General features: G+C 41.0%; 1 protein-coding gene across 1 annotated transcript; it reads left to right on the plus strand.

Annotated features, from left to right (window-relative positions):
- Positions 1 to 2,273: 2,273 nt before the first annotated feature.
- On the plus strand, positions 2,274 to 25,212 carry LOC311042327 (semaphorin-4A-like). The gene is made up of 14 exons (XM_084053005.1): positions 2,274 to 2,476; positions 9,742 to 9,896; positions 11,137 to 11,199; positions 12,277 to 12,375; positions 12,686 to 12,776; positions 13,322 to 13,441; positions 14,912 to 15,039; positions 17,496 to 17,677; positions 18,653 to 18,791; positions 20,073 to 20,262; positions 21,120 to 21,235; positions 21,720 to 21,883; positions 22,233 to 22,300; positions 23,900 to 25,212. Exons 1-14 carry the CDS (start codon positions 2,386 to 2,388, stop codon positions 24,820 to 24,822), a joined length of 2,529 nt encoding a protein of 842 aa, XP_083909131.1. The 5' UTR covers positions 2,274 to 2,385; the 3' UTR covers positions 24,823 to 25,212.
- Positions 25,213 to 26,501: the final 1,289 nt, after the last annotated feature.

Here is a 26,501-nt window from a genome sequence, read left to right on the forward strand (position 1 = left end):
GTTTAAGTGGTTAAATGAGCACTGAGGATTTTACTGTGTAGATTTGGGTTCCAGTATAGTTTTCTTAACCTTTTTTATTAAAAGACTCCCATTTTTATTATGCATCAGGCCATGGACGACCATTTGATACCGTTTTCTTATTTGTTTAATATAGCGCCATTTTACAATGTGCATTACATACACTGATGGTAGAGGAAACCATGCAAGGCACCAACCTGCTCATCGGGAGCAATTAGGGGTTCAGCGCCTTGCTCAAGGACACTTCGACACTAACTCAGAATTCCAGGCCTATACAGTACATTATTAGTACTACGACCAATAATAATGATTTTTCAAGTGGGCCCTGATCAAGAAAAGGTGGGCAATCACTGCTTAGGCTAACTAGCCAAAGTTCCGGTTGCATATATGCTCGGCATGTAATCATTCATAATAGCCCTTTACTTCTCATGTCAAGGTTTGTGATAGTTCCAAATACATCATCTCCAGTGGAATTGATCTCCCCACAGTCCCCACAAAGTTCCTTGCCACGCCATGATGTGCTTTATAGGCAGCATCCTCCTTCTAAGAGCAGCACACTACTATCCTTGTTCTTCTTGTGACCACCAGGGGCACTCAGTCACCATATTTTGTTCACCAAAAATATGACTAGAATATACACTAGGTGCAAAATAGGGATGTCCCCTTTGTCACAGCCCCTTTGGCCTGTCATGTCACGCTCTGTGTTTGTCTGTGTGTCTGTGTACTCCCCTTTGTATTTAGTCTATCCATGGGTCCTGTGGGCTGGGCTAAAGGGGTTCCGTTCCGTGTGTGTGTGTGTGTGTGTGTGTGTGTGTGTGTGTGTGTGTGTGTGTGTGTGTGTGTGTGTGTGTGTGTGTGTGTGTGTGTGTGTGTGTGTGTGTGTGTGTGTGTGTGTGTGTGGGAGGGGGGGGGGGGGTCCCAGATGATTAGCTTAATGTGCAACATTGTCTTCTCACTCACAACAGTATACAAACCAACATACATGAGTGTATATACAGGTTATCTGTACATTTCTAAAGATACAATTTTAAGACTTTAAGACCCTTTTAATACCAAATTGACCAAATTGTCAAATACTGTATAAGACAGAGGCAAACATTGTTAAAATAGCTGATCTACAAGCTCACAATGTCTCGCAGTGCAAGGCGTTGTGAGCTTGTAGTTTGGCTATTTTCACAATATTTATGCGTGGATCCGAGCCAAAATATAATGCTTACAATTCCAAAATGCTTGTCAGGGTGGGGGGTCCCCAGTTCAAATATGATTATTTTGGAGGGTCACGGCCTAAAAAGGTTGAGAACCACTATTACTACTGACTTCTATGTCCTCACAATGTGTTGCGTTGAGACGCGTTGTGAGCTTGTAGATCTGAAAAAATAAATCATGTTGATTCATTGAGATATACATTTTTTCAATATAGAATGATCGCTAAGAAGATAATCAATAGTTGCAGCTGTAAGCTCAGCTACATGCTGTACCACTTTACTCCATTCCGATATTGACAGACGGACATCTTCTGACCAGGCCAGGCAGTCCCAGGAGAGAGCAGTTCACTGGTAAAAAGCCTGTGGCCTTTGAAAAATGAATGACTTGACTGGACCATTAGCCCCCCCCCCACACACACACACTGCATCTCTAGAAATGTCATCTATTACTGGCAGTGACTATACACAAGATGTACGTCTGTTCTCAAAAAAGATGTAACACAAAGGTTTCCTCTGTACACGCAGAGTTCTAACGCATTATGACACCTTTTCCTGGAAGCATACCTAGATGCTCTGCAGGCATGCTTGGCTGCAATATAAAGACAGAGTCCTAGCATCAATTAATGTGACAAGTAACTACGTACACTTACTCAAGTTCTTTTTAGTTTAAAAAAAAAAACTTGACTAGAAAATGTACGAATACACGCACGCACACACAGGTCAGGTCAATCAAAAAGTTAAAATTATTTCATAGATAGAAGTGCTTGAAATACTGTCAGGGGCACTTGTTCAGTTTGCGCACGCACGCACGCACGCACGCATGCGTACACACAGAGCTCTCTGATTCTATGCAACTCATAACTCATCACCACAGCATAGAGAGGAAGTTGGTGGTATATAGCTTCCTGAAACCCTCTCACACACACACACACACACACACACACACACACACACACACACACACACACACACACACACACACACACACACACACACACACACACACACACACAGTCTCTCAGACAACACACAGACATGGCTGGCGTAACATGTTAATGTGTCACATCGCTGCAGGAAGTCAGACAGAACAGATAAGATATTATCTTCGCTTCCACACATCCATACTGGTCCATCTATCCGGCCAGTGCTGTCCTCCTTCATCATGCGTGGCGTGGGACTCCTCTTCCTCATTCTGCCAGGCATGTTGGGGTCCTCGGTTGTTCTGGACCCCCCACGGACCTCCTACCCTCTCAGTAAGTCCATCACACTTTTTTACTTCTTTTACATTTTTATTGCATTCAAATGTCCTTTTATAACGTGTTTGTTTCGCTCCGTGCAGGCTTGATCGTTTGATGCTTGTTTAACCCATGAAGATCGGGAATGCATCTGTGTGATTTTAGATTTCTTGATTTAGATTCAAAAATAGCAGATATACAAGCTCATAGCGCACCGAGTGCCGCGCTATATTATATATATTTTTTAATCAGATCAGATCTCCACGCGTTGTGAGCTTGTAGACTGTTTATTTAATTATTATTATATATATATATATATATATATATATATTTCAAATAGTTCTAGTTTAATGAACACACACTTCATGCACGCATATTCGTGTACGTGCACATTCATGCACTTGAACGTGAATAGTCGGCTAAAAGACGATTTCTTCAGTGTTTTTCAGGCCAAGGACCCTTAGCTTAGAGCGAGATTAAGCAGGGACCCCCGCTACATTCTAAATTAAACTCTTCCCAAAGTTCGCATAGATTTCATAGATCGCTTCATAGACTTCTTTGGTCAGCTGTTTTTGTTTGCTTTTACACATTATGTTTTTTTATTGGATTCATGTTAATGTGTATGTTCACACATTTCACCAATCAAACCCTCAATACTTAGTACACTTGACCTTTGACTCTGCACTTGGTCTGCTCTTTATTTCCCTCTACACCAAATCTATTTGCCGAACATAGCCGATCTACAAGCTCACAACATGTCGCAGCATGCCACGTTGTGAGCTTGTAGATCGCCTATTTCCGGCAAATGATTCCCACTGACAAAGAATGCTAGGGTTCAAGTGGTGAATGTAAAAAAACAACATATATATATACAGTCTATTATGTGACGGTGTCATTTTTTTATTTCAACTTTATTTATTCAGGGAAGGCCGATTGAGAGCAAGCTGTCTTTTCCAATGATGCACTGATTACAGATGCTGATATACTGATGCACAGGTTTTTATCAACACAGACCTTCATTATCAGTGGAATGGTCACACTGCAGAATCCTGACAGTTTATTTAACTGTCGGAGTAACACATATTATGTAAATTAACAGTCATTATTTTACTATGCAGAATCAAACACACCATCCAGCTGCTGTTTGACCTCTTAAACCCTGACCGGAGTCTCTAAGGGCTCTATACTAGGCCCCTCCTTTTGTCCCTCTACACCACATCTCTTTCCCGAAAATAGCCGATCTGCTATTATCGCAGATTGTTCATAGTTAAAAGGAGAATACATCACATGTTACAACGTACCTCTTCTTGCAATCTCTCAAGACAGAATTTAAAAGCTAAAAGTGTATGTTTAACCGAATGATTGCCCAGTTTGCCTCTTGTATAACTGAACAAACTTAGACTTCCTATTATTCTATTACAGTGGTTCTCCAAAGTATTCATTTCAAGGACCCCCATGACTGTGATAGTGTATAAATGGACCCTTGAGGGTCCATTTGGTTCCATTTTTACACTCTCCACCAGTTACAGATCTGTAAGCGTCCACGGGGAGGTAACCATTGAAGAAGCCCCCCTTCATTTATACTGCATACTGCAACACTATTATGAATTCAAACTGTACCAGTGTATTTTAACCACTTAAATCCTGTTCTTTTTATACTCCTTTTCCCTTTTACGTCAACTCTCTTTTCCAAAAATAGCAGATCTACTAGCTTACAATGTGTCGCATCAAGACTCATTGTGAGCTTGCAAATTTCACCAAATGTTTGTCTGCCTCTGCCAAATGTTTGCCTGTTACAGGATGACATGCCCAGAACAGGGAGGCTAGGGTTTCTCAAAACTAATTATTGGATCATTTCTTGTAAATTCTAGCAGAAAAGAGAAAGAGTGTGTTCCATACAGTTTGATGGTCTGGTTGGTTCAGCGTAAAAGAATGATTCCATTAGTATTGATTTCTCTGCAGAGTGTCAGTGTCACATGGTAGCTTTTTCACAGAATGTCATTAACTTGGACGTACATGGAGAGACTGTACATTGTCACATGTTTGCATTGCACGACCCTTTCCATTTTTCCACCATTGCAAAATGTGGCATGGGGAAATGTGACTCAATGTGACTTCCAAAGTTACAGCACATATCATGATCTAATCATGATTCCACACAGTCCAGTCAGTATTCAAGTATCAGCAAGTCCATATCATGTACTGTAATGTACAGGATTCAATTTAATAATTAATAGCCTAACATAATAATGTCATCATTTAGTAATGCAATGGTTCTAAAAAAAATAATATTCAAGGACTCCTGCAGTTTGGTATGCATCAGGCCAGTGGTTCCCAAACCTTTTAGCTCGAGACCAAAAAGAGAAATTTGACGTCTCCCCGCTACCCAAACTAGAGTGAAAATAGCCAATCTACAGGCTCACAACACGTTGCGATTGGCTGTGAGCTTGTAGATCTTCTGTTTTCACTGCTTATTCAAAAAAAGAAAAAAATAATAATTCATGGAATTCCTTTCCATTCCTTTCTTTATTTTTTATTCCAGAAAAAACATATATATTGTTTCTTTGAAGGGGGGAATATTTTGAAATCATAAAAAACCTGTAGGAAACTCCGCTATAACCTATACTAAAAGAGAATGCTGTCATTCCAACAAGAATACCAGTTCCTGCCTACCAACATAGTTGGTGGGGATTCCAAGCTAATAGAAAACCACAGCCTGCTGAGTGCTGACATAGAAGCTGTTGTTCTTGCATAAATGCAAAACATAATAATATTGTAATCTTGTTTGAAAAGACCAAACCTTGGTAGGAAGGTTTCTGAAGTGTCCACAGCCAACCTCTGGCTCTGAGACACAGAGCGAGTACAGAAATAACGGCATCTTGCAATGATCATTAAGGAGGAACAATTATATGAAGATAAGGTTGGAAATGCAGTCGAAATGGACCTTTAGGGGTCTGTAACTCTGAGAATGTACAAATTTGTACACTCTCAGAGTTAAATGTGCACTTCGACCATTTTCAACCTTATTATCTTCATATAAGGTCCTGACTTATGCTCTTTATAAGATGGCACACTTTCCGGCTACTCTGTGTCTCATTAGTGGTAAATGGACAGCTTAGAAACCTGCCTACCAATGACATCATCAATGTGGATTCAAAGATAATAGAAACCACAGCCATTCTCTTCCTGGAAAGTTAGCATGCTAAGATAGAAGCCATTGTCCATGCATTAATAACACATATTTTTGACTAGTAGGCTGGTTTTTCAACTGTCCACAGCCCTCCTCCGAGACACAAATCTTATAATGAGCATTAGTGAGGACCAATTATACAAATAGAGGTTGAAAATGGCCGACGTGGTCCTTTAAATAAGCACTGAAGATTTTACAGTGTATTTTGGGATTCCAGATTCCAGTAGTAATTCAGTGATTCTCAACCATTTAAATTTCAAGGATTGACACTGGAACACAATTTGAACCAATGGGAGTTAAGTTAATATCCCCTTTCACATTTAAAATACATGTGAAACAGCCAACTCCCAACAAACACTCTCCTTTTTTAGTTAAATGTGTTTACAGATCCCACAACATTTACCTGTTCTAATGTGAAGATTGAACAACCATCAAACTCTGTTCATATGGAAAAAGAAAAACACAAAATCAAACTTATTTAGCTTGTTTCTGCCTTTTCACAATAGCCGACATGCAGGCCTTTCCTCCAGACACATATACATTTGGCCACAGACACCCATTTGATACAAAACTTTTTTTTTTTTAAATCTCAAACCTTAATCTACACTGTGCACTATGCAAATGTCCTCTTCTACCCCGGATTTTAACCCTGTTTCCGGGTAAAAATGTTGACCCTCAGTGTCTAGGTGAGACATGACCTTTGACACCATCTAATAGAAGAGCACGGAGACAAAATACAGTTAAATTGTATTAACATACTCTACCATTCACAAATTGGACAAAATTAAATTGGACTCATTAAAAGAAAGTCGCGTAGTGCTGCTTTAACTCTGAGAGTGCCAAATGGACCCGTACAGGTCCATTTGGAAATGTCCATCTGTACGTAGGGTCATTATCTGCGTCACAGACCCTTTTGGACCACTGGTCCCCAGATCTGATGTTGAGAAATGGCAGATCACTCTACTGTGGTCGCACATCCCCCCCCCCCCCCCCCCCCCCCCCCCTCTCTCTCTCTCTCTCTCTCTCTCTCTCTCTCTCTCTCTCTCTCTCTCTCTCATATATACCATATCATACAAAACATGCATTAACCACTCAAGCCCTATGCCAATTATATGAAGATAAGGTTGTAAATAAGTAAAGTGTTCATTTAAGAATGACCAAACAAATAATTTGGTATCAACCAAGTTTTGTTTGTAAATGAGAACATTATAAAATTAAAAAGATATCACACTGTAGCCTAACTGCCCCTTGCATGCAAGATAAGATACTGTCAAGAACCGAAACAAGTTAATAATATAAATAAAGATGCAAGTTTTTGAGAATGCAGCTTTCTGTTCCATTTTTAAGAGACCACTTATGCAAAAGCTACCTAACATCCTCGACCACATCCTCTCTCTGGTGGAACTGAGAGACACACACACACGCACGCACGCACGCACGCCCGCCCGCCCGCCCGCACGCACGCACGCACGCACGCACGCACGCACGCACGCACGCACGCACGCACGCACGCACACACACACACACACACACACACACACACACACACACACACACACACACACACACACACACACACACACACACACACACACACAAGCATGGCAAGGCATAATGCCGTGCCAGTGTGTAGGTGTGTGGTTGATTTTTGAAGAGTGTTGCAGTCATAGCGTCTTGAGGGTCACATGTTCATTGTTCACACATGCACAGAGCTTGTTACTACATCAACAACATACAGTATGATATGCCGTGGTGGAAAAAGTACTACATTATTTTGACTTAAGTAAAAGTATCAATACTGCAATGTAAAGTCCGGTAATGAAAGTTTACTTGAGTAAAAGTACAAAAGTATTGGCATCAAAATATACCTAAAGTACCAAAAGTTAAAGTAGTCATTATGCACAATGTCCACACGTTATCATAATGTCTAAAATTCATACAAATCTTTTGAAAATAGCAGATCTACAAGCTCACAGCGCGTCACAATGCGACGCTTGTTTTCAAATAGCCAATGTTTAAATAGGGCTGAAGTGGTTAATGTATGTTATGTAATAATAATAATCAAAATCTACAAAGTAACTAGTAACTAAAGTTTTCAAATAATTGTAGTGGAGTAGATTGTATCTACTAAGTACAATATTTGTCTCTGAGATAGTGGAGTAGAAGTAGAAGTAAAAGTAAAGAAACTTAAAGAAATATTCCAGTGAAAAGTACCTCAAAATTGCATGGATTTTCGAGCACAGGGTATTCGCACTTGCAGAGTATTTAGAAGGGGCCTGGGACAGACGGGCAAATAGAACATACATGTGATGTATAATTTATTTCATTTATTTTTTGTTTTGTTTTGGGTGTTTACCAAAAGTTTTCTTTTGTGCAGTCTTCCACGAAGAGAATGTGATATTGTTTATTTATGTTTCTGGTGTCTTATAATCCCGTAAGCGATGTTTTTTCTTACAAGACACGAAAATAAAAATGCATTCATTCATTCCACTCAAGGCAGGGGCTCAGGAGGTCCCCTGGCTGCAAACCTTGAACTGAAACACTGAAGTAGAAACTGAAAAACTGAACTAAAATGCTCGCCATGGTCAAGTTGACGCCTCACATGGTTGATGGTTGCCTCCGCTGTCGGTGTGTGAATGTTGTACTGTTTGAACACATAATGTGTAATGGTGTGCTGAATTTGTGGTGTGTGACAAAGGGCCAATGTGGGTTAACTTGGATAACCACTAACACCAGTATCAGTGTGGGCTGGTATTAAACTAAAAACATGTGAGAGATACAGCACTACAAAAAATAGCCAAACACGTTAACCCCTATGACTGTGCATTATATACAGCAGCGCTGTTCTGAGAAACAAACGCCCTTAAGCGCAAGTGGTCACTTTCTCAGAAAGGGTGGATGCCTAAATAAGGACATTGCAGGGAGCTACACTGCCCTGCCAAGGCAGAGTGCAGTAACTACGAAAACAAAAATCACTGAAAAATGGGTTTAAAAGTGATTCAACTGGTCAGCCAAATGAGATATTGACATATAAGTGATATTACACTAATTGTACATCTGTTCTTGAGGTAATTGTTTATCCCCCAACATCACAAAGTCTAATTTGACCTTTGGGCAACCCAAATAAATCGGTGTGTCCAAAAACGTAGTTACTGCTCTTTGGCTTGGCAGGGCAGTACAGTGTGCAAAGTAAACTTTTCTATTCTTTTGATCTTTTTTTCTCCTTTGTCCTGAGGGTGTAGTGTTCTATATTGTATATTGTATGTTGCATGTCAGATTTTTTTTGCCACCTTACGGATGGTGTTGCTTTCACTGTGACGTCTTTCCGTCATGCTGTATCTACAGTAATCTGTATTTTAACTACTGTACTGTCTTTGACTGAATTTCCCTCACGCGATCAATAAAGGACATCGGCTATTTTCAGCAAAGAGTTTTGGTGTTCTGGTTTGAACAGACGAAGCAGGCCCGGCGCCACGGGGGGGCCTGAGGGGGCATGGCCCCCTCAGTTTATTTTGGGGAGAAAAAAAATGAAAATGTATTTTTTTATAATTAATTTTTTGATTAAAAAAAAATCGGTAAAATCGGGCAAAAATAAGAATGAAATAACATAAGCCTAACCTAACCCTAACCCTAACCCCGAAATAAAGTAACAAAAAAACGCCCAAAAACGTCCACAAACCGCGCAATGAACCGCAAAATTTTGCGCGCGCGCAAAATTTTCAACTGCCCCTCAGTCATTTCATCCTGGCGCCGGGCCTGAGACGAAGTACAGACAGAGCCATTGGTCAATTTGACTAAGTATTGAGGGTTTGTGTGGTTAAATATCTGAAAATACACATGACCCAAAACACTGATGATATAGTGCTATCAATCAAGTCTATAAGCTATCTGCAAAATCAATGAAAAAGTTTAATCTGCAACACAATTGTATACACTATGTATGAGGGGGTCCCTGTTTCATCTCTCTTTCATCAGCTAAGGGGTCCTTGGCCTGAAAAACGTTGTCGACCCCTGGTTGTTAATTCCTCCATTGTTGTTATAGGGTTTTAAAAGAGAGAATGTTTTCATGTTTCTTCTTGCTTTGTTTGTTCAGATTCCCCAGGGAGACCACTGGCCCATTTCACCGACGCCCAAAACACGACCACCTTGTTGCTAAGCGACGACAGCTCCACTCTGTACGTAGGCGCACGGGATGCTGTCCTCTCATTGGACGTCAGCCAACCAGGTGTCATCACCATGAAGGACAAGGTTGGACACAGTCATTGTAAATGTTTCAATCTTACTCATATCCTAAAATAATTAGGCTACTGGAACACATCTTTTTTTTCTCTTTGTCGGTTAATCTAGATCAGTGGTTCTCACGCTATTTTCAAAGACCCCCATAAAGGCAGCTACATGCTCCAAATGAATCCACCAACCCACAGAACTGGGTGGGTGGATTACTACAAAATGACGTCACTGAGCAGCGGTGATAAGCGGTGAGGTGGTCACCTCAGCACTAGCTGTTTTCAGGAGTATAAACCCTATTGGGGGACCCCAGTTGACAAGTATAAACTATAAAGGGTTTAAAGCAGGGGTTTTCAACCCTTTTCATATCAAGGACCATTATTTATTCGGCATTCGAATGCCGAATAAATAATGACTTATATAGAATATTTTGTTATCGTTGGATATGATTTTATCCACAATTCCATGCTGTGTTGATGTTGGTACCTAGATAGGGATTACAGGCAAACGTTGATCAAATGAGAACTGTAAATACAGCACAATTATGCATATTTATTTACAATGGTGATGAGGCCACTATGTAAAAGGAGTGCAGTTATTGGAAAATATTTCATACCCTCTGTCCATTTCAGAATTGAGTATTCTCCATGGCCATGGTACTGTATAAAACAACAATAATCATCCAATATTGGTGTTACAGTTAGCTTACTATCAGAATCAGAATCAGGATCCATTTGTATTGTCACTTCCCACTCGGCATAGCCTACATGGGAGCATGTATCATTTATAACCATAAAATCTGCTTTTAATTACACCTTATTCGTCTAATCGTTTTCTGTTGAAAATAAATAAAAGTGTACCTGTGTTCCAGTGGTGAAGACAAAACATATGTGAATGTTATCTGACATGTTTTTATTGTTGTTATATATCAATTTAAACAAAACTATAAACTATAATTATTCACATTCAATGTTGGCAAAATCATTAGGATGTCAATATTTTACTCTTGTGTTTTTAATTACTATGTTTTTATTTGTGCTGCTGACCAATTAGTTTGTTTACTTTGGCCAATGTCCCATGAAAAATGCATTCTTAATCTTAATAGCACTGAACATTATACACAGACCTTATTACTTATTTTTTCTTGCTGCATACCATCCTATTGACAAAACAAAATGCTACATATACTTGTATTATGTAATAAAATGATTGGTCAAAATAGAATTTCCATTAATTTTCCTTTTTATGTTTTGTTCTTTAGGTGGAGTGGAAACCGTCTGACGAGGAAATGAGAGCATGTTCTTCTAAAGGGAAAGATATAAAGGTGTGTAGTCATTCCTTAAACCTATGGGCCTCCTGTAGACCAACTCACACAAAGATAAAGCGACGAAGGGTACTTGGGTGGCGCAGGGGTAAAGTACCTGTCCACCATCTCAGAGACTACGGCTTTGAATCCACCGTGGTGCGTCCAGTTTGGCCGAACGTGGATCCCAGACCCATTTTCATGGGACGCGAGTACATTTTTTGTTTCCTACATTTAGTTTTTATATTCTTTATTTTCCAACATTTTTCATGAATTAAAAACATATTCAAAACTAGAAAAAGTGCTCCTCGGAGCACAGGTCTCCGCCAGGTCAGGTAGATTAGTGTGGGCCAGCAATGTTCGGAATTCGCAATCAGGCTGGAATGTGAAGAATCGGACGGATCTGTCTTAATCACATGACTATAGAGATCATGTGTCCTGATTTGCGTGATATTTGCATAAAATCTGTTGGAGTACTAAAAAAAAATGTGTTTTGCAAAAAGCGGCCTCCTGGTGGCGCTATAACAGGCCCATGTGAAAAAATTGGGGCAGAGGTTCTGAATTGGCATCCAGGGAGTGTGTGTGCACAGTTTCGCTGCGATCAAGCCAACAGTGCCGGACATTAGCTGTCCACAAACGGAGGGGGGCGACGGACACACGGACACACAGACGGACAGGGTGTAAAACATTGTCTCGGCCATGCCTTTCGGCCTGGCGGAGACAATCATTTCTGAAAAAAATCAAGAAATTCCATAACACAAAAAGAATAAAACCTTTAAAAAAGTAATGAAAATAGCTGATGTACAGAGACAACACATGTTGTGAGCTCGTAGATCGGCTATTTTTACTGGTTTGGGTCTCGAGCTAAAACATCTTGGAACCACTGGTCTATATGAACACAGCTTGACCACGTTCGGGGGAGGAGATGGGAGGGTGATCTTTGTGGCTGCGCTAGTGACTCCTACGGGCTGGGAGGGTGGCGCCTTCAGTGGGGAGCGTTGAACGGGAGGAGTACTCCCATGGGGCCTCCTCACTGGCAAACTTAGAACCATCCACACAGCATCAATAGTTGCTTAAACTCTATCTGTTTCTCCCCAGGCTGACTGCGGTAACTTTATTAAAGTGCTACTGGCTATCAACTCCACCCACCTGTATGTCTGTGGAAGCTTTGCCTACAGCCCACAAGACACACTCATTGTAAGTCTAGTTCTGATTCTACGTTTGACCTTTTACATGAAGTCAAGACCTAATGTTTGAAAGCAACATCTTTTACACTATAGGTCTCAGGATAGTGAATGATGTGTCCATAGCTAACCTTTAGGCCTGTTTCTGTAGATTGTTACCCTAACCACTTAATGCCTATTTTATACTTGAGCTATTTGAAACAATCTCTACAATCTCACAGTGTTTTTGAAAGTTTTAGAAACTTTAAGCTTAACAACACGCCTAAAATCAACCAAATTTGGATGGAAACGTGATTTATAAATCACTGCTTGTTTTCCTTCAGGATACAGACACTCTCTCGATGGCGAGAACAGTAAAACACGGTGTACGCTGTCCCTACAACCCCTTCCAGAGGAACACAGCTGTCACTATAAGTAAGTTCAAAACACAACAGTAGCCTATTTAAAAAAACACTTGAAAAGAATGAATGGATATTGTAAAAACATAACATAAGATTATAATTTACATTGACACATTATGCAATCCAAATGCTAACCTTGACCTGAGAAATACATGGAGAATATCTACCTGCCATTTGGTTTGGCAAGACAGATAATCATAGTGATCATGTTTATTGTCTACATTTCTTTTGTCAGACCCAAAATGTCTCTTAAACATCCTTATTTTGGGGTAGATTGGTCGTATAACAACATAATTAGGGCTTAAGTGGTTAAGTCAGGTCAATGAGTTACATTAGTGCACTTTTTCACCACTAACTGATGTCTTGAAAGGGTACACTTTGCTTTGGTTTAGTTACTCAATTTAAATTCCAACTACCCTATAACCCCTACCCCTCATAAAGACCTTACAGAATGCTTCTTCTGTGTGTGTGTGTGTGTGTGTGTGTGTGTGTGTGTGTGTGTGTGTGTGTGTGTGTGTGTGTGTGCGTGCGTGCGTGCGTGCGTGTGTGTGTGTGTAGATGGCGAGCTATTCTCTGGCACCAACACACACTTCAGGGGCAAACCGGCCATCTTTCGCCACTTCAGCCAAGATGGCCGCCCAGATGTAACCCAGGACACGTCCTTTAGCCTACTGAATGGTGAGTGCTGCCATACTTACATACTTAGAGAAGTGATTCTATGGTTGACTTAGGAGCTGCTAGCATACTTCTGTTTAATTAGAGCAAACTAAGGTCAGAACAATTATTTCTGCTTAATTAGATAAGACAGACAGACAGACAGACAGACAGACAGACAGACAGACAGACAGACAAACAGACAGACAGACAGATACATTGCAGAATAGTGTGGGCATAAGAAAATGAAACTATAGCAGTAAAACGTGATCCTTAATTGGCTTCATTCTATCTGATAACTACTTCTACAGTGCTGCAAGTTATTTGTGTCAACGCTGCATTCACACCGGATGTAATCAAAATAATTGTGTCTGGTGTGCATATACAGCCTGTCTGTTTCTCTCTGCCTCTCACAACGCCCCCCCCCCCCTTTTCTCTCTCTAGTGACAGCAGTGCTGACCAGTACGCATTCCGGCAGAAACGTTTTATGTTATTTTTGTTTTGTAAATGAATGCCAATCAGCTTTTTTATCATAAAAAACATACAAGGTTTCAATATTCAACAGCAGTAGTTGGCTTGTCAAGAGATAAGTGGTTATGGCATCAGCCTGCAGAACTACATGCATTCCTATAACTAGCTTAGGATGGAATGGCATTGTCACACACAGACAGGGATGATTTGTATGTGCATTTATTTTAGCTTCAATTATTTATCTGGTGGTGCCTTTCAGAAATGTGTTGTTATGGTTATTACTTTAGCAATTATGAGACAGAAAATTGCAGATACGAAGCCCTTTCAGCCCCTGACATTGGTCAACCACATAATACACCAAACAGGAAATGCCCGATATGGACTTGTTGCTTAACTTTGACACTGTCTCTGCCTGCTGTGAAGAAAAAGTGCTGCCTATAGCACTTTTTCTGTTAAAAATGAAAGATGCAACATCCCCCACCACCAACACCCGCCCCCCCCTTCCCTTCAGAGTAAGCGAGGGGCAATTTGAAGACATGTTAAGGAGGCTGAAAAAAGTAGGCCACGTCATATGTGCATTTCTCAAAAAAGTTGAACTATTCTCAACTCTTGAGGTTCTCTGCTCGGCCCAAAAACTAATCACACTGACCAACTTTTCTTTAAGTAGTTTTTTGGGGGGCATTTTTAAGCCTTTAATTTGACAGCGATAGTGGTGAGAAAGACTGGAAAGTTACATTGTAACATTGTATACTCTACCATACAGTTTGGTTGGAATAAGGTTTTATTAATGCAAATAAGTCAGACATATGTCACACGTGCACATGGAGGGAGGTAGTCATTTCCTCACGTTGGTAAGATGCAGATTGAGTCACGCAGTAAGATGTCAACCAGCTAGACGTACCAGTTCCTCTTTCAAGTTTCAACATCATCTTTTTTTCTTGCATCAGAATCAAGAAGCATGACCTATGCTCTTATTCCGCTCTAACGCTACTTCCTGCGGTATGATCACTTCCTGTATTTCAGACCCCACATTTGTCAGCTCGTCATTTGATCCTGCTGAGGGGAAGGTGCTCTTCTTCTTCAGTGAGGTGGCCAAAGAACACGACTACGTGAATGATCTCATAACGCCCCGCGTGGCTCAAGTCTGCAAGGTAGGCTGCTGTACTGTACATAATCTGCAAGGTGATGAGCTCCCCTTGGTTTATTTACAGCAGCTATTCTCAACATCTGGGCCGGTGCCCACTGGTGGGCTGCAAGGGTATTGCAAGTGGGTCCCAATTATTTTGTGGCCCACTTGCAATACCAGCTACCCAGCGTGCTGTGGTTGTTGCAGTACTAGCGGAGGGCAAAGATGAGGGACTTTTGGGATGTTTGAATAGGTGCTTGTGCGTTACCAAGAATATATAACTCATCTAGAGGTCCATTATGTACTTATGTTCTTCAATAGGAAACCACCCTTGTATGTCCTCTTAATTTGACTCACAGGGGAAATGTGGTTTACAGCGTGGCATGCAATGCAACGCCACTCACAACGACAAACACAGGAGGAAAAAGAATGTCCATTGCAGTCGTTCTTCAACTTATTTTTTAATTTCAAGGACCCCCATAACTCTGACAGTGTACAAATGGAACCAAATGAGGCTCTAAGGGTCCATTTGGTTCCATTTGTACACTGTCAGAGTTACAGACCTGTAAGAGTCTATTTGATCTATTTTACATCTGAACAACTTCACTTAACCTGTGAGGCATTTTGTCATGTTACTCACATCCCACATCTCCCCGAAGTTCCGGGAGTCTCCCAAGAATTAGCGTCCGCTCCCGGACACCCGCGAGCGGACGTAAATCTCCCGCAAATGCCGACCAGTCGACCATATGGTGGAGAACGTTTTCTATTTACTGCTCAATGCTTCAAATAATTTGATGTAAAGTGGGTGTTATATTAATTTTATTTCTTCCTGTCTGTCATCTAAATTAAGAACCAGGGCCGGTGGAGGGCTGATCGCCGCTCTAGGCGAGATTCCTTTGATGTGCCCTAGCGAAATTTTTCACGGTTCTGGGAGGATTATGATACTTTTTTTTTTGTCTTTGGTTACTTTATTTTGGTTTTAGGGTTAGGGTTAGGGTTAGGTTAGGGTTGTGTTATTTAATTCTGATTTTACCAATTTATTATCATTATTAATATTTTTTCCCGACTTTTTCTGCCACCTCTCCAAACTCCAAACCGCCTAGGTCGCCTTAATGGACGCGCCGGCCCTGTTAAGAACATTAGGCCGACCGTACCTCAGACTTATTTTTCTCTCCTCGCACGTCTCAGACCAAAGGCTGCAGTCACTAGTATAGACGGCCACCCTTCCTACAGCGAATGACATTAATACATTTTGCCAGATTGACAGTTCAGCGACAAATGAGAACTAAACAAGACAAGGTCAAAGGGGCGTTACAGGCTGCAGATCCGGTCTGTATGCTTAATGTGTGCAAATTACAGAGCCAGTAGGCGGGCTCTAGACCGGATCTTAGCAATGAGCAGTAAATAGAAACGCTCTCCCACAAATCCACCATATTGTCACCTGGTCGGCATTTACGGGAGATTTACGTCCACTCGCGAGTGTCCAGGAGAGGGTGCTAATTCCCGGGAGACTCCTGGAACTTCCGGGAGAGGTGGGATGTCTGTGTGAGTCACATGACAAAATGCCCCACAGGTTAAGTGAACTTGTTCAGCTGTAAAATAGACCAAATGGACTACAGGTCCCCAAAAAAAAGAAAAAAATGTTGGAACTGAAAAACGGGAGGGATTATACAAAGTAGGTATCGCTTGTGACGTCACGGGTGGGGGGAAATCAATTGGCCTGTTTTGAGACCAATTTACATTAAACCCAGGGGATAGAAGAGAGGTAGGGGAGACCAAAAACACACAAAAAAGAAGGACAAGTTAAAATTTATGGTGTAGTCCCTTTAAGAACCACTGCAATAGACTCTGTTTCCTCCTGTGTTTGTCTTGTGAGTGGTGTTTCATTGCATGCCACACTGCAAACCACATTTCCCCTGTGAGTCAAATTAAGAGGACATACAAGGGTGGTTTCCTATTGAAGAACATGAGTACATAATGGACCTCATTGAGTGATATAGATGAGTCATATATTCTTGGTATCTGAACGCACACATAAAGACCATGCACCACCAGAAAACACAGCATGGTGGAGCACCTATTCAAACACCCCAAAAGTCCCTCATCTTTCATCTTTGCCCTCCGCTAGTACTGCAACAACTACAGCACGCCTACTCATATGCTGAATTTAGAATAAAACTAAACTTCAAACAGTACACCTAACAGAAATTTGACACCTTCTAATCCCTATCCAATCAATCAATCAATCAATCAATCAACCAATCAATCAATCAATCAATCAGTGTGTATGTATGTATGTATGTATGTATGTATGTATGTATGTATGTATGTATGTATGTATGTATGTATGTATGTATGTATGTACGTACGTAAGTATGTATGTATGTATGTATGTATGTGCAGGCAGACAGACAGACAGACAGACACAGACAGACAGACAGACAGACAGACAGATAATGTTCCACTCATTTCTGTTCTCAGAGTGACGTAGGAGGGCGTAGTACTCTACAGAGACAGTGGACATCCTTCGCCAAGGCCTCTCTCCTCTGCCAGCGGGGCAAAGAGCTGCCCTTCAATGTCCTCCAGGACATGTTCACCCTCCACCCAGTAGAGGGCGACAGCACCACAGACACGTTGTTCTACGGTGTCTTCACCTCCCAGTGGTATATAATGAAATATGTGCAGTGCCAAAAATATTTAATTAGACACATTTACATGGCACATTTCAACACAAGGTAATTCAAAGGGATACAAGAAGAGTGGGCACTAAGGAAGCACCTCGGTGTAAACTTGCCTATTTTTCCCAAAATGTTAAACAATTTAATATTTTGAAAAATGGTCTTAAGTAATGTAAAGTATACATGATTTGAACATGCACAGTACATCATTATCAGACCAAAATGTATACTTGAACTTCTTGTTTGTGCCCAAAATGATTGGATATATTGGTTGAAGCAATTTGTAGAAATTGTAGAAATATTAGACCTTAATGGTCGAATGCCAAGCATGTTCTAATCATGTATACTTTACATCACTTGAGAACATTTTCAAAATATTGTATCTTTTATTTTTTGGAGATAAATGCCAATTTTACATCGAGATGCCCACTCTTATAGTGCCCACTCTTACTGTTACCATTCATTACTTTTACACAAAACAAGAATCAAGAATCAAGACGCCAAAATTAAGGCAACAAAATAAATAAATCATGAAAAGACTGTATAACGTTGCTGTCGGACAGAAACCTTGTATCTCCATATTTAAATGTTTATGTTTATGTGTGTGTGTGTGTGTGTGTGTGTGTGTGTGTGTGTGTGTGTGTGTGTGTGTGTGTGTGTGTGTGTGTGTGTGTGTGTGTGTGTGTGTGTGTGTGTGTGTGTGTGTGTGTGTGTGTAAAACGGAATGCCCAACTTCATCATACGACAGTGTTGCACAAAAGTTGTGAAAATAACAGATCTACAAGCTCACAATGTGTCACACCGTGACGTGTTGTGAGTTTGTAGATAAGCTATTTTTAAATGTTCCTTTCAATAATAGTAAAAATGAACTTTTTTTAACATAGTTTTCATTATTGTTATTGTTATTATTAGTAGTAGTAGTAGTAGTGTTACTAATGTGTTGTTCAATCTATGTCATAGGTCCATGGATCCAGGGTCTTCTGCTGTGTGTGTCTTTAAGATGAGTGACATCAGGGCTGTGTTTGATGGCAACTACAAGAAACATGACGTGACTACTAACCAATGGAAGTCTTCAGGCAGAAAATATGACCTGGGAAAGGTTGGAAATCAACATTTAAGTTGTAATCAAACAGTAGTGTGATAAGTGACTATTTTAACGTAATATATTCTCACCATGGACTTGTATTTAACCCCAGTTCAACAAGACAGCCTAACTCCATTCAGAGAGGAGCGAGATTAGTGGACTGGCCATGTGAGGAGTTCAGGATTTGATGCCTAAAACGTGTGACTTGTGACTTGACCTGAAAATAAAATGTTATGTTGTCCAATATGCAGTGGTGAACAGTAACGGAGTAAATGTACTTGAGTACTGTACTTAAGTACAGATTCTGAGGATCGTACTTTACTTGAGTATTAGATTGTTTTGATACTTATTACTCTTACTTGAGTACATTTCCAAGACAAATATTGTACTTTTACTCAAGTACATTTCTAGGAACTTTTAAGCCCACTCCACATCCACACCAATGAACTCCTTGCAACATGGAACTACTTGCAACTACTTGCAACCATTATCGCAATGGCAGTTGCAAGGAGTTAATTGCATCGGTGCGGTTGACCTTAAAACGGTTTTGTTGCAAGGAGTTGCGACTTGTTGCATTGGTGCGGTTTGGCCTTTAGGTTGGCTGTTTTTTTTTCTTCCCTAAAATGCAATTGGCCACACTTCTGCTCTCACACTACACACTGTAGCTGTGTTTCTGGCTTCCCCCTCCGCTCGCCTCTTTGTTACATCTTGTATGGGTGTATAGGAGTAAAAGTATTTAGTTCTGGGTCCACAGTCATCTCTATGTTTTTATAGGTGTTTCTGCAGGCTTTGTATATAACATAGTGGTTCTACACGCAAGCACATCAGTGCATGCAGTGCAGGTGGTTTCAGACATTACTTCTCTGAAACAAGAGTTACACGGTCCTATAAATTCATTGTGAAAACATTACAGCAATAAATTGATATTAAAATCAAGAAATGTGCTTCTACTTTTACTTTTACTTACGTACTTTAAGTATTTTTCAAAGCATGCACTTTGGAATATAGTATATTTAAAAGCAATGACTTTTTTTTACTCTTACTTGAGTAACATTTTGACTGAGCTACTTTTACTTATAGTGGAGTAAATTTGACCAAGGAGTCTCTGTACTCTTACTCAAGTACTGGGGTCGAGTACTTCGTCCACCTCTGCCAATATGTATGGTAGAGAATGTTAATACAATATAACTATACAATTGGGGTGGTTTTGGTGGTTGCCAAAAACACAATTCAATCATTAATCGTAATTATTCTCATGATCGTGACAGTCCCTTTCTGTTTCTGTTTTGTTTTCAGTGCGGACTGGGAAATGCCACCGGTACTGTTTTAGAAGAGGTGAAGAAGAGTTTTCTGACCAGTGACAGCGTGAAGCAAGCAGAGAACGGCCCACTGCTCATTTCTGCCAGCCAGCAATACAGTCGCCTGGTGGTTGAGAGGACTCAGGCTGCCAGCGGAAAAACATACACCATCTTGTTCCTGCTCACTGGTATGCCAATATCGTTTCCCAGGATGAGCGGGGCGTGGGAGCGCTTGTTTTTTGACCGCACCGACAGAGGCGATCCGTCTGAAGCGGCCTTGAGCCACGAGAGGCATCGCCGAGCGAACTCAGGCGAAGGAGATGCTGTGTCGAACGTTGCGAAGTCCGCTTCAGTCGATTCAGCGCCGTTCGAGTTACGTGATCGTAAATAATTGCCCCCCCCCCCTAGTCTCTATACCGTGGAGACGTCAACACCACCTTGCGCACGATCCAAACTAACACAACCGAGCGCTCCCTACCCCCGTTTCAGCCAATCAGAGCGGATGACTCCGCTCATCCTAGGAACACAATTATCATCACCGGAAGTCTTGATCAAATATGAATCAATATTCTGGAACTGCATTGCCTATTTGTTGCCTCAAATGTTTTCAAAACATTCTTTAGTATACTGTTTAGCTGTAAAATAGCTGTGTTTGTTTAGATGGCTGCCTGTCTTGTTGAATACGGCAACCAAACACATTGATTGATTCATTGTATTCAGGAGCATTGACTCTGCAGCGGTCATTGAGTTAAGCCGTCATTATTCAAAAATAACAGACCGCTGAATTCAGTGATTGACCAATTAGAATCAAGCATTCAGCCAAGCTGTGTAATAATGTTCTTTATCCGTCTACCTCCATGCGCCAGCCCATGAGTCCCCAGTCCTGGGGACAATACTGTACATACACAAGAGTGAACAAATGCAACCAAATAGGATTTGTCGTTTGTGTGTCATCATAGATCGAGATTACTTCTTGTGTGTGTGCGTGTGTGCATGATTGTGTGTCTCAGAAACTCAACCATCCAGTTCACTCTTTCTCTTCCAGAGAACGGTTTTCTCCACAAAGTGGTTCTATCTGAACAGGGTCCCTGGGTCATAGAGGAGGTCCAGGTATTCCAACATCCTCAGATGATGAAAAACCTCATCCTCTCCTCCTCCAAGGTAAAACTTACGATGATAATAATAATCTTTATTTAATCGTTACATTCCCATCAGGAATAAATAAGGCCCATCGATTGTTACATAGAGCTAAAATGAGGCTACAAAGTGCAAAAAAAGGAAATATGGATTAAAACAATTAAGCATAATGAATATGCGTTAATGTGTCCCTGTACAAGACATTTATCTGTTAACATGGGGAAGCTGAATCTGCTCGCAAAATTAATAAGGTCTACTTTTAATTCTAGGTTCCAACCCGTTTATCACTTCAAAGCCAAATTAATCCGTATTCGTATTCCACATTCCAACAGCATAACCCCAAAAAATTTGGTAAAGGCTGATGGATCATCACGTTTTTTGCTTGAAAATCTGCATCCGCTAAATGTTCAACCAGTGAATGTCATGCAAAAATAACTGTTTGTCATGGCTCTCAATGGAGTAGTTTATGTGAATGTAATGTAAATAACTGTTTGTCATGGTTCTGTAGGGCGTGGTTTATGTGGGGACCTCTGAAGGGGTGACCCAGGTCCCGCTGACCCACTGTCCCGCGTATAAGAGCTGTACACAGTGTATTCTGGCCAGGGATCCATTCTGTGGATGGGATCATGGCATGAACCTCTGCACCAAGGTCACTGCTGGGGCTTCCAACATGTAAGTGACATTGTGGTGAGGCCAAAAACTTTTCTGCCCGGTTCTCCTCAGTGGCTGGAGCAATTGATCGGAATTTGCACACAGCCATTCACCATTACCATGTGCACGGAACAGTGCACATGGTAACAGTTTTTCGCTTTCCCCAAATGTCAGCTGTTTATTCGCGTTTTTTTCCTGCATATTTCTTTGACAGTGTTTTTTTTTTGTGCGCGTGAGCATGTTAAGACATATCTGACATGTTGTTTTTCTAAACAGACATATTGTCAATGCAGCCACTCTATTACCACAGACAGGAAACAGTTCCTTCATGTCAGCAGTTGTTTATATTTTTTTCCTTTTCGTACCACAGGGTCCAGGATGTAGAGAACGGCAATGTTACAAAAGAGTGTGTGTCTGCCAAAGCTGGTCCTCACCCAGGTAATAATAATATTACAATAATAATAATCTAATACTAATAATAATGTTGATGATGATAAACATAATACTACTACTACTACTACTACTACTACTACTACTACTACTACTACTACTACTACTAATAATAATAATAATAATAATAATAATAATAATAACAATAATAATAATTGTTATTATTAATAATAATAACAACAACAACAACAACAACAACAACAACAACAAAATAACAGAACAAAACAAATGTGTGTGCATCACATGCAGTGTAAAATACATTTAAATGATCATTGATCAACAATACGATTATGACTCTTTGACTAAAGCAAGCAATAACAAGAGACTAACCTTGAGGCTCTACCAGAACATGATCAGCCATGTCTTTATTGTCATATTATGTACTGTACTGTGTGGTAAACACTGTAAGACTTGCAGCCTTGTTGTTTTGAATAAGATTAGTTTATTGTGCTGTCCTATGAAACAAATGATGCGCAGCCTGTGTAGCTAGTTCAGGCAGTCAACTCTCAAGGCAGCATGCCAACCTGATCAGGTGACCAGTCACATACTCTCTTCTCCTGATCTGGGCGTCTGTTTAATCTTCTCTGCCTACCTGTCATTCTGGCTACTCTCCTGGCTGTGCTGCTGTTGCTGCCTCTCTGGCGTCTCCTCTGCTGTCTGTTGCCTTGTCTCGCTGTCTGCTGCTGACCATCAAGTTTGCAATCCCACCGCCTCCCCGGCATCCACCTGTAGGCTCTGTTTCTAGATTCCTCTTGGGGATCTTAATTCATCCCCTGTAATTCTATTTGGCATGTAACATTTATTAAAATGTTCATGCTTACAGGGAATAAAATACAGAGCCCTGACGCTAAACCATGCTTCATATATCTATGCTCAATTATGCTCAATACAAATATATTCTAAATTCAATCTAAGAGTTGTCTGACTGAAATGGCCTTTAAAAAGATCAGCTGCTGATCTGAAATACACTGTGGTTTATACTGGGTTTTACATCACTTCATGTCAAGCCTACTTCATATAGTTATTACATTTGTTTTGACAGTATGTTACAATATAATACATTGTAGGTATATTATACCTATTTATAAGTTACACAGCCCAATATCCACTTTACTGTGATTAAAAGTCTGCTTTAAAAGGTGCTACATTACCTGTGATTATCTACTGTCCATATTAGTACACTGCACCTTCTGTCAGCAAACATGTCATCCACTGTATATTTTATGTAGTTACAACATTTTACAGAAATTCAAAAGATAATAACAAACCATGAATTTAGACATTTAGACGTGAACAATTTTAACCCTGTGCAGTCCAATAAAGCCCAAACTATCACTCTTAATGAATGCTGATTTTCAATGTCAGGAGTTTAATGTATCTACAATGAAGCCAAAGTCTAATTTACATGAATTAGAACAACCCATATAAATGGGTCCGCAACCCAAAAATGTTCTCCGACCCATTGCTTGGGAAACACTGGACTATATTTTTTTCTTTCCATCAGAACTGGAACTCAATAAATCACACATCTATAGCCTGTTACTCTCTTCGAACTGTACTGATTGCTGAATCTCTCTGTCATAACAGTGGTAGAATACGCCAGTTTGAATGACGAAATGAGGCTTCCATGTCCCAAACCTTCCAATCTGGCAACCCTGAGATGGAGCACTCCCGCCACTTTCCCCCAGAACCTCTTCCTCAAGCGTCCAGACGGCAGTCTATCCTTCCTGGTCACGGCAGACACCCTGGGCACCTACACCTGTGTGTCAGAGGAAGGAGGGTTCGAGGAAGACATCGCTTCTTACTCTGTTCAACTGAGAACAGAGGGGGGGCAAGCCTCTCCACGTGGCTTGCCCCCCACATCGCCACCAAAAAACAACGCCATGGCCGTCACCGCTCAAAGGAAGACCATCGCTTCTTACTCTGTTCAACTGAGAACAGAGGGGGGGCAAGCCTCGCCACGTGGCTTTCCCCCCACATCGCCACCAAAAAACAACGCCATGGCCGTCACCGCTCAAAGGACAAAAACGACAACGACGACGAGCACAGAGAGTAGTGACACAGTCGCCTTCGTCCCTACAGATGAGGCTGAAAGATCACCCGAGCAAGGCTGGTCCACAGTTCCTGTGTCCTCAAGCGATGAGATTGATGGCAATATTAACTACACCGACAGCCCATTGTTCATGTCAACCCCTGACATGGACCTTACTGTGACCGAAACGACCCACCACGGCACTCAGGGTGGCAGGGCTTCGATGCGTGACGACCCCAAGAAGAGCTATTACAGTGAGCTGGTTGCTGTCTCCTTCCTCCTGGCCATCTGTGTCTGCGTGATGTTAGTTGGAGTGGCCCACATTAGGTGGCACCACAGCGGCCTGTGGTCCAATCCTGGGGCCAGTCCAGTGAAAGGGGGAGAGGCTCCCGACTCACACGAGAGCGTCCCCTCGCTTAGCGAGGAAGGCTCTCCGTCAGAGGTGAAGGTTTTGCAATCAAATGGAGCAGTTGAATAACTTTCACAAACCAGGTAAAGAGGAGGCACTGGAGCAACTCGGACACATTTACAGCCTTTTTATTAAGATGCAAAGTACAAATGAAGGGACAACGGTTCGATGTAGATTACATTTTCGTCAGGACCTGACACAGATGTAGGCTAATCACATTGAAACCTTCATTCATTGTGTACTTTGCACCATATTAATACAACTGCAGTAAATGTATCCGAGTTGCACCTCTGTTGACTGACTATAGTCCTGCTCCTGTGATGCACCGAACCTGCCGCCCAAACCTACCTGGTCTTCAACTTTCACAAGCTGTTTGCTTTGCTGGAAGATTCATGGGCAATTTCTCCCAAAATCCTCAAGTTGATTAGATTGACGGATCTCATGCAAACCTTTCCACCAACTTATGGGGGGGGGGGGGCTTTCATGCAGGAACTGCTTGAGAGATGGGCGTATGTGGGGGGCCGTGGGGTGGTATTGGGGGGCATGGGGGGCGGCTGGCTTTCAGGTTGGAAGGGGCCAAACACCCGAAGGTTGCCTTTTTCTAGTTTATCTAATGCACAACAAACTGTGGGGATACCATTTCTCAAAGAAACCTGTTAATCTGAAGGCTGCAACAAAACATAGTTCAGATTGAGTTTTTTCTTGGCCAATAGAGGGTCTAATGTGTGAATTATACTTGGTTGTGCGCCTGTTGCACACACACCAAAAATAGCAGATCTACAAACTATAAATCACCCTTAAGAACAGTGGGTGTCGTTTGCTCTCCGTCGTCCTCTCGTGTTATCGCATGCTGTTGTCAAAGCACCTTTCCATAATTTAGAAAGGTTCCACTCAGTCCATTGGGCTGTCTCAGGGCTCTCTTCTCTGAGATCAAGCCAGCAAAAAACAGTGTCAACTTATCTTGAAGAACCAGTTAACTTGAAGGATGGGATGAACCGGAGTTCAGACTGATTCTATTTATCTTGCCTTTTCTTTTCTACAAGATCTACAACCTCAAAACACATTGCGTTGCGATGCGTTGTAGATTGGAATTGGAAGTTATAGATTTTGAAGTATAGACTTTGTTGACCTTGGCCTTTGAGGTTACTTGGCCCCCTCATTTTCCCCTCTACACCAACTCTCTCCTCGAAAATAGCAATCTACTGTACAAGTGCTGTGACACGTTGTTAGTTAGAAGATCTTTTTGTCAAAGCACCTTTCCATAATTTAAATGGTGAAGTGTAATTGTTTTATTGTTAAATGTTTTTTTATGTTGTGCTGCACTTTTATTGTTGATTTGTTTAATGTTTTTATTTCATACTGCACTTTGAATTTGTCGATTATTTGAATGTTTTTTGATTGACAGAGAACTTTTGCATACATGGTCATGTTTGGGGTCTGTTCTTTTATTCAATGTTTCTTTTCATATAAAGCAAACTTAGTTTCAATAAGTACTCTAGAAAGTGTATTATTATTTGTATTATTATTATTCAAAGCTTGATACAGATTACTGTGTATAGAGTGATAGTATCTGTAGTCTATGTCAAGGGCCTAGACTCTAGGCTATTTGTAGAGTTTGTAGAGTTATTCTAGTGCAGTGATTCTCAACCTGTCCCATCATGATTTTTTGTTGTTGCTTTTTTTGGGGTGTGGGGGAACTTTTAAGACCTTTTTAATCTAAATCTAAATAATAATAGTAAAAACATAAT

Source organism: Gymnoscopelus microlampas, assembly GCF_963454915.1.
Source record: "Gymnoscopelus microlampas genome assembly, chromosome: 3".
Classification (NCBI taxonomy): Eukaryota; Metazoa; Chordata; class Actinopteri; order Myctophiformes; family Myctophidae; genus Gymnoscopelus; species Gymnoscopelus microlampas.